At 41.8% G+C, this 10,004-nt stretch overlaps 1 protein-coding gene across 5 annotated transcripts in view; it reads right to left on the reverse strand.

Moving 5' to 3' along the window:
• mcamb (melanoma cell adhesion molecule b) overlaps positions 1-9,775 on the reverse strand; it is a 52,103-nt gene extending 42,328 nt beyond the window's left edge. For 4 of the 5 annotated variants that reach the window (XM_045703478.1, XM_045703479.1, XM_045703475.1 and 1 more), the window contains exon 1: positions 9,536-9,775. In XM_045703478.1, coding sequence (XP_045559434.1) covers positions 9,536-9,599 — 64 coding nt within the window. In that variant the 5' untranslated portion in view covers positions 9,600-9,775. The remainder of the gene's footprint in view (positions 1-9,535) is intronic. The other variant, XM_045703476.1, reaches the window with a different exon arrangement.
• Between the last annotated feature and the right edge of the window lie 229 nt (positions 9,776-10,004).

Here is a 10,004-nt window from a genome sequence, read left to right on the forward strand (position 1 = left end):
GCTTAATTATAAACAGGGTAGTCCTGGATGCCAGAGGGGGTGTGGTATATGGCCAATGAAGCAAAGCGGAGTACCTGGGTTCCTGCCCTTAGCCGTGGTACACTACATGACCAAAAGTATGCTTGAAAATCTTGTTCCAAAATCATGGGGATTAATATTGAGTTGGTCCCCCGTTTGCTTCCATAACAGCCTCCACTCTTCTGGGAAGGCTTTCCACTAGATGTTGGAACATTGCTGCGCGGACTTGCTTCCATTCAGCCACAAGAGCATTTGTGGGGTCGGGCACTGATGTTGTGCGATTAGGCCTGGCTCGCAGTCTGCGTTCCAATTCATCCCAAAGGTGTTCGATGGGGTTGAGGTCAGGGCTCTGTGCAGGCCAGTTAAGTTCTTCCACACAATCTCGACAAACCATTTCTGTATGGACCTCACTTTGTGCACGGGGCATTGTCATGCTGAAACAGGAAAAGGCCTTCCTCAAACTGTTACCACAATGTTGGAAGCACAGAATCGTCTAGAATGTATGCTGTAGTGTTAAGTTTTCCCTTTACTGGAACTAAGGGTCTAGTCCGAACCACGAAAAACAGCCCCAGACCATTATTTCTCCACCACCAAACTTTACAGTTAGCACTATGCATTCAGGCAGGTAGTGTTCTCCCAGCATCCGCCAAACCCAGATTCTTCCATCGGAATGCCGGATGGTGAAGCGTGATTCATCACTCCAGAGAATGCGTTTCCAATGGTGGCGCTTGGCATTGCGCATGGTGATCTTTGGCTTGAGTGTGGCTGCTCGGCCATTGAAATCCATTTCATGAAGCTACCGACAAACAATTATTGTACTGGCGTTGCTTCCAGAGGCAGTTTGAAACTCGGTAGTGTATGTGATTGCAACCGAGAAAATACTATTTTTACGCGCTATACGCTTCAGTACTCAGCGGTCCCGTTCTGTGAGCTTGTGTGGCCTACCACTTTGCGGCTGGGCCGTTGTTGCTCCTAGACGTTTCCTCTTCACAATAACAGCACTTATAGTTGATCTGAAATAGATGAGTCCACTCATTTGAAGGGGTGTCCACATACCTTTGAATATATAGTGTATGTTGGCCATATACCACAATGCCCCGAGATGCCTTATTGCTATTATAAAATGGTTACCAAAGTAATTAGTGCATTAAAAAGAAATGTCAGCCAATCAGCACTCAGGGCTCAAACCAGACAGTTTATAATGGCCTGAATGCTGATTGGCTGAAAGCCATGGTATCAGACCATATACCCCGGGTATGACAAAACATTTATTTTTACTGCTCTAATTACATTGGTAACCAGTTTATAATAGCAATAAGATACCTCTGGGGTTTGTGGTATATTTCCAATATATCACGGCTAATGGCTATATCCAGGCACTCCACGTTGCGTCATGCATTAGAACAGCCCTTAGCCGTTGTATATTGGACATATACCACACCCCCTCGTGCCTTATTGCTTAAATATGGGCAAAAGTTTTTCACAAGGCCCATAAAAGTGCATTTTTTTTTTGCGTAGTCAAACATTCTCAGCGATTGTTAGTTTTGAGAATCAAGGTTTACTAGAGGACAAAACCAACAATCCAAAACCAACTTTGGATACTTACTGCCAAAACTGTAGAGCTAACTAACTGATATGAAAGAAATTGAACAGAAATTCAGTTCTCAGATTTTTATTTCAGACCTTGATCAAACTACTGTTTAATAATGACCAAGAGCAGAGCAACATTTTAAGTGACCGCTGATGTTTTTGGCCAGGAAGAGAGCTCTCTATTTGTCAAAGAAAAACCAAAATTACTTTTCCTCAGTGGACAAAGCATCAGTTTATGGCTGACCAGTAGTGGCATACAGAGTTTGACTTGGTTTGGTTTGTTGCTTTAACCCAGACCCAAGACTGGTTTAGCAAGCACACAAGCTATTCAGGGGAGTAAAATGACTCTACTGCGATAACACTTTTTCTGACCTCATACCAGAAACACCTAGCTACCACAGCCACCAAAAGGAACACTTCCTAAGAACTAGGTTTCTTCTCAGGATCTCAGGAGAAGACTCATACTAAAGTGTTGATGACACAGCAGCAAGTCACTGAGGGGTTATTTTTTGTGTGGAGGGAAAGCGAAGGATTGAGATCTACTAGCCAACGCCCCTCAGCGACAGGAGAATAACAGCAAGAGGTGAAGAGGTGGTTAGTCCCTTAATGTCCATATTAGCTCCTCCTACGGTGCCTCAGTGGGGGCAGTTTCCATTGAGATAAACACAATGCGAAAGTGCTCTGGTAAAGCTGGGGAGGAGTTGAATGGAGGCGGCTTTGTTTACACTGTTCAAGAGCACTGCAGCAACAGGCAATCAGAGTGTTGATGATGAATTTAAACGTGATGCCAGACAACTTCTCAGGGTAAACGTGTATTCTGTGTGAAAAGCTACTAATAACCAATCAAAGGATGTGTACCCTAATAGATTTCCACCCTCTCTCAGGGTAGCTATTTGTTATTCCTGCAGTTAAAACATCCAAGACGACACAACGTTCAGTGATTTGAAACAGTGAATCAAATGCCTCTGTAATCTCTTGTTCTGAGAGTTTGATGAAGGGGGCTTTACATGACTGTTGTTCTGATGGCGAGATCACATCATCAACAGGTGTCAACAGACAGAACCAAGAAGGCCCAAGCCTGTAACATGTGTGGGCAGTGCAGCAATTCTCGCAGAAATATATTTAGCATTTTCCGCTAAATTGTTAGGCTAGATCAGAGGAGGCCGTTGGGAGGAGCTATAGGAGGACGGGCTCATTGTAATGGCTGCTATTGACTGAATGGAACGGTATGAAACACATCACACATATGGAAACCACATGTTTGACTCCGCTCCATTAATTCCATTCCATCCATTACAATGAGCCCGTCCTCATATAGCGCCTCCCACCAGCCTCCTCTGGGCTAGATAAACGTAAGGTAGGTAATTGGCAGGTAATTACATCCAATGCGGTCAAGCATTATGTCAATGACGCCAGTCTGACACTTATTCGGCTCCAATGACAGAACACTTGGTCCGTGTCGAAGCAAACCACAAGAGATCAAATCAAATCAAATCGTATTGGTCACATACACATGGTTAGCAGATGTTATTGTGAGTGTAGTGAAATGAGGTAGGAGGAGGTGTGGGAGTGGGTGGCCAATAAAGGAGGATTCCAGAGGCTGGAGGACTTCAGAGGAATCAAGTAGCAGCCGTGCCTGAGACATGACCCCAGGGGGATGCGGACAGACAGGCTACTGGATAATGAAGACTTCAGTAACCTGAACCTCCGTCTGGGTTCTCTCAGACTGTTTTGGCGCCTGGTGTATGCAGCTGTGTGTGCATCTGTCTAGAGATCAGTTCAACGGGAATCAAAAGAGCTAAGGTATAAGGGCAAGATAGTGGCAAGACACACTAAACATTCATGGATCAATGGACTGTCCTACAGCCCCGATGGAGAACACATATTAATGCAATATGTTGCAGGTGTCTTACATATGGCCTGCCTCATTGCACATCTGGAGACATTGAAAGACTGCAATGGCAATTTCACATCAAGCCAATCTGTAAATGCATTACTGAACGCAGCATTGAACCAATCAAAATCAAAACCAGATCGGAACCAGATCCTTTACACCTGGAAATAATACAAAAAAGACACAAGAATTGTCTTTATCATAAAAAACATTTGTATGGCTGTTTAAAACATTAGTTGACGACAGAGATTTTACTCAACGAGCCTGATTGCTTAATTGATCGAGCAGTGGTTGTGTGCTACCAATTAGCTTAAGCGAGATAGCCAGTGCTAACAACGTGTCAACAATGCCCTGACGTCAACAGTGGAGGGGCCTGGGAGGGAGCCTCCACACAAACAAACAACTCAATGGACTGCTCCTTTAATTTCTCCAGTCTGATCCAGCACACCATGTATTGATTGTGGCAATGCCTGTCTGTGGGGGCAGATTCATACCCTCCGATCTGTACTTTACACAGGACATTTCCCTTCCTGGCTTCTGTCCATTGTTGTCTCTACTCGTGCCATCTCTAGTATTGAAAGTCATTCCCTACAGCCTAAAACCATTAGGCCATTTCATCCTGACAACACAGCAAACATAATGCCCTGGTAGCCGCTGCTATACTCTCTAACTTGTTTCGCACTTCAGATGGTGTCCTCTACAAGTTAACGGAGCGAGTAAGAGCGAGCAAAAATCAAAGTTAATGGTTTGGAAGATTGATTATTTTTCAAATTCTATTTATAATCACTAAGCTTGGCTTGTGAAACGTTCCTGAATCCTTACACCAGCGTGGCTGCAGACTACTGAGAGAGGGTACTTCATTCAGGAAGCCTGGCTTTGTTCAAGAGCTTTGACAGGCCGCTCAAGATAAAGAAAGTGTGCTCCTTTCTAGCTAGCCAGATACAGCAGAAATCCAGTTGCAGGAGAGATCCTTTGGGGTCCGATTAAACTAATATTACGCTAGCAGATCCCTAACTGACTCTGGTTGTTGTTCTAACCTAATTCAATCATAGGGTTGATTTGGAAAAGCCCCCAAGTTTCCTGAACGACCCATAACTTCCCTCAAAACCAGACCCCTGACAATGGCCTCTAGCCGTTTAGAGATGAGGACAGCATGTTTTTACAAAATTGTGACTATCTGATCAATCAGGTAGTTTCCCAGTTAGCTTTGATGTGTCTTCAGACTTCAGAGCACCATACCAGCAACCGAGCAACATCGTCACAACTCAGCCTCACTGTCCTCTTTTCGAGTCAGATTACAAGTAGGATCCAAGACGGTGCAAGATGCTAAATGCTGAAAAAGAAATCATTCATGTTTCTGTTCCTGACCTCCTTCCATCTTCCTGTACCGTCCTGCTAATTCTTAGAAATTATTATGCTTTGCAAGATGTACACAGTTTACGAGGAATGTGTGTTTATTTTTTTATATTTCTATCAAAACAATTTCACAGGACCTTGTATTTGCCAATTTGATTTAAATGTATAGCATTGCTTGGGGTGTGATACTAACTTCCTCTTCAGGCATACATCGGAAAGGCTTATCCTTTGAGTTTATAACTTTTCCCGTTGATTTCGCACAGAGATCTGGACATTTTCACACAGGACTAAAACCGATGAATGACCATTGTGCGAAGAATGAATTTACATTACACAAAGCATTTCTGATGGATGTTTCACAGTAACAAGCGAACAATATCAAAAAGCGGAGGTGGCCTGTTTCTTGACTTTGTCACAAGGACTTTGTGTTGAATGGGAATATGTAAACAATGTTTGGAGAGCTGAGCTAAAGTTTATTTCTGGACTATGATGATAAGGGGCAATGTGGCCTAATCTGTGTACAGCACAGGACATTACGGCATTAAAAAAAACAACCACAGCTACATTTCTGAGCAGGGTGGCTAACCAGCTGCTATTCATCAAACATATACACCTACCACACTGTTCTCAAAAGCATTGGTTATGGCTTGCTTTCAAATGTAAAACGATAAAGCATTTGTATAGGGTTAGACCTGCATAACATAAACATAATATGACACATTCCTAACATCTTCCAAATGATATAATAAGATCTGTCACATTTGTTACGTCGCACATTTGATTGATGACGTACATGTTGTCGTTACACATGCATTAATGATTTATAAAAGAGGTAACGATAAATATGGGGAATATTGAGATTTTATGAAACATTTATGATGGCGCCCGCTGATCTATCACTAAACGTTCATTATTGCACCTAGCTACATACAGTTTACGCTCCCCAGCCACCATATCTGATAGTACTGTGGTAATTAAAGACATCAAGCAAGTGTCTGTGGTGAGGCTTCATTCACAAGGACTCCAAGCAGTGTGAAGAAAGATATTAACTATTCAGGATCACGTCCCAGGCTACTACTTTGAATTCCTGGATACATTTGACTGTAGGAGGATTCTACCTAAAAACTGAATTGTTACATAAACAGGATGAGGATGGACAATGTGTGCCACTGGCTGTAACTGGTTGCTCTTATCAGAAGGCTAAGATGAACAAGGCTTTACAGTGTAAGAACTCTGTCACCGTGAAAATTAAAGTGGGGCTTGGAAGTGAAACAGTGGCATTCCGCACTCTATCCCCTTTGCCAGAGGCCCGAATTTAGGGACTTCTGTTTCAATCACAGCTCTCTGCTGATTTGCTGCCCAGATCTACACTTCATTATGTCAAAGCTGTGAGGTTGGGCACAAGGACTTTTATTGTGTACATTGATTAGCAGCCCCTCTCAACAGCATCCCTCAACAACAACAAAAAAGATGTCCTTTTAATGGGAGATGTCTTTGTGATGAGCATGCCGTTTCCCCAGTATTTGGAAGGTGTTACAGGAAAGTACATTGTATCATTAGGAAAGGGTCATTATTGGAATCCCTGATGATACCATCACTCCTTTGATGCCTTCACTATTGTGAAGGTTTATTTAGATATTACTGTAAGCAGCTTGATTAATGTATTTAGATAAGTTATTAAAGTGATGTTGCTCCTTTGACGGTAAATGTCAAAGTATTTGCTGGGGCCTTGTGGTCAATAACAAGCTGGCATGCTGGCATTCTGGCACAAAGATATCTTTGAAGTCTGTGTCCAATATGACACTTGGCCTCGATAGCAACCAGATGAGGGCAATCCCTTCTGATCACTCTGGCATAGTAATCAATTGAGGCTAATATGAAATCCACAGCAAGACAAGACTTGACCTGGTTTATTTTTTCCCAGAATGAACGCATCTGACTTTTTATGCGGCTGTCAAATGTGAATGTGAAAGATACCCATCAAAGAATAGACCAGATAGACATCAGACAACCCCATAGTAAGAAATCAAGAACATGCCCAACAGTAAAGACTGAAGACATAGCCTATAAAGTCATATGATGTAACCTGCTCTATCAACCCCTGCTATATGTATGTTCAACATGATAGCTATGGCATTTCCACTGTAGTCCAAAACTAGCATCTACTTCCTGAGAAACAAGGAGTGTGGGAAAAGAGGGGCGGTGGGAAAACACCACAATTGGTCCTCCGAGCCCAAGAAGTAAGGCAGGGTTTAGGAAGTATGCTCACCAGAAGCAGGGAGGTCAAGGAAAAGATGAGATTAGGAACAATAGCTGAGCGTGAGCTAAAAGAGGAGACAAGTACAATAAAGGGAGGGAGTTAGCGAGACGGGGGTCCAAACAGGAGGGGAGAGAAGGCGACCAGGGATGTAAAGGGGTAAGAGGGAAGGGAAGTCAGATACGCAAAGGACGGGTTATAAGGGAAAGACCGGAGACACCTGTCTAAATAAACAGACATAGACAAATATGATGAAAAAATGCTTTGAAATGGCTGAGCTGTAAAATAGGATATTATACGCACCACCAGGCTGCAGCACGCTTCCTACAACATGCCCCTCACCTCATCCTCCCACCCCACCCAGGCAGCACACCCTAAAATACACTTATAAGCCATCATTCCACATTTTAAGGATTGGATCCTTTTTTTCAATCTTCGCCTTAAATGACATACCCAAATCTAACTGCCTGTATCTCAGGACCTGATGCAAGGATATGCATATTCTTGATACCATTTGAAAGGAAACACTTTGACGTTTGTGTAAATGTGAAATTAATGTAGGAGAATATAACATATTAGATCTGGTAAAAGATAATACAAAGAAAAAAACATGAGTTTTTTGTATTTCTTTTGTTCCATCATCTTTCAAATGCAAAAGGCCACAATGTATTATTTCAGCTTAGGCGCAATTTAGATGTTGGCCACTAGATGGCAGCAATGTATGTGCAAAGTGTTAGACTGATCCAATAAACCATTGCATTTCTGTTCACAATGTTGTATCAAGACTGCCCAAATGTGCCTAATTGGTTAATTAATACATTTTCAAGTTCATAACTGTGCACTCTCCTCAAACAATAGCAATGGTATTCTTTCACTGTAATAGCTACTGTAAATTGGACAGTGCAGTTAGATTAACAACAATTGAAGCTTTCTGCCCATATCAGATATGTCTATGTCCTAGGAAATGTTCTTGTTACTTAAAACATCATGCTAATCACATTAGCGCACGTTAGCTCAACCCGTCCCATGGCGGGGATACCAATCCCGTAGAGGTTTTAAAATGACACTGGTGCTCCTTTTGTATCACAGATTGAGTTAGTCCATTTCAAAAAATATATTATAATCTTAGATGTCAGTAAGGCATAGCCTAGCAGAGGGACCTGTATCCTTTTTCCTTCATTTCCCCTTACCTTTTCCCCTAGGAATCGTTCTGTGTAGATTTGGTAAGAGCATGCATACTGCATCCATCACACGGTGATCATATTTGACTCAGTATGAAAATGTACGCACTCACTACTGTACTGGATGTCACTCTGGATAAGAACGTCTGCTAAATGGCATAAATGTAAATGTTGTCAGAACATGACCAAGATTAACCCTGGTAGGAAGACATGACCTGACAGTAAGCAGCTATTCGACCAAATGACAAAAAAAACATTTGTAACAACCAGTATCTGCGAAGCATATAACAAAAACATAGCTGTATTTGATGGGTTTACTGCACAAACATTCATAGACCTTAGAGCAGGCTCCATAAAATCAGAAATAATTGAGCTATTTCATTATGGACAAAAATACAATCGCATCAGTGGAATGCTTTTCATAATTGCAGTTATGTGAATAAATTGTTTTTGATCTAAAATAAGTAAGCTATAGGACAGACTAGAAAAGTGGTCTCTTTGTGACAACTTTCATCTTTTTCATGGCCAGTTACAGATTGCATTCCTCAAGAGTCACACATACCTAAAATTACAGTATTTGGGTATTCAGTCAAAACAAAATAATGACTCATATACAGTAATAGTGAGGGCATGCATACAACATGAAAGAAGAGCTTACCTTTTTGTTCATATGCATAGGCTAAGTGACACAATCTAATGACCATCTTTCAAGACAGAATTTGCTGTATAGGGGTGACTAATTCAATCCACTTATTCTATCCACTTACTACTACTATTTATATGATGACAAATAAATAACTACTTTATACACATTAGACATGCACATGTGTAAATCTCAAATACTTCTATTACTTGAATTATTGTAACTAGGTTACCTACTGTATCATTTAACTTTAACTGATAGTAGAAAACTGATATGCTTTAAACATCCTAGGCAGCTATATTCATCATTTGTGAAAATAAGCTACCATTTGCTTTTCAGCTTTCTGAAACAATTGACCAGAAAAAACGACCGAATAAAGGTAGCAACATCACATATTTGCAGTTTGCTGAGTCTACGCAGCCTTATTCGGAGCAGAGCAGAGCAGAGAAGCGTTCCATCAAGAAGCCAGCCTTCAGTTGACAAGCAACCCCGCAAAGTTTCCAATGTACAGTACAGTAGTCACAAAACGATAGACCGCAGAAAACCGCGTCCTAGGCAGTGTTTTCAAGAGGTTATATCTGTATTAGGTCACATACCTTTCCAGGCCAGAGAAAGCAGGAAAAGTCCCACGAACATGGAAGACTTCATTCGTAAAGCCATGTTGTTGCTTCTGCCCAGTGTCGTCCTGAGAGTGAGTGTGACGGCTGGACGATGCTGGAAAACTGCTAGACAGACTCAGGGTGCGAGAGAGGCAAGAGATCTGGGTGCAGATATGGTCGAGAGGGACAGTGCAGTTGGTAGGAGGAACTTGTAGGGGAGAGAGCTCAGTACAGTCAGTAGCCTAATCTTTCTGAACAGGTAGCCTTAATGATAACATGGTTTGGTACAAGGGTTCCTTGATTGTTTAGAATGGAATATAATAGAATATAAAATATAGCTGCGAGCAGCAATGAACGGGGTACACAAGATCAGTTGGATAACAAAGCAAGCACTCAATACTTAATGTATTGAGTTTCAGTGATGGAGAAGCTACTCTAGAAATCTAGTTTACCAAGGTACCAATTA

The sequence above is a fragment of the Salmo salar genome, chromosome ssa20 (assembly GCF_905237065.1).
Source record: "Salmo salar chromosome ssa20, Ssal_v3.1, whole genome shotgun sequence".
NCBI classification, from domain to species: Eukaryota; Metazoa; Chordata; class Actinopteri; order Salmoniformes; family Salmonidae; genus Salmo; species Salmo salar.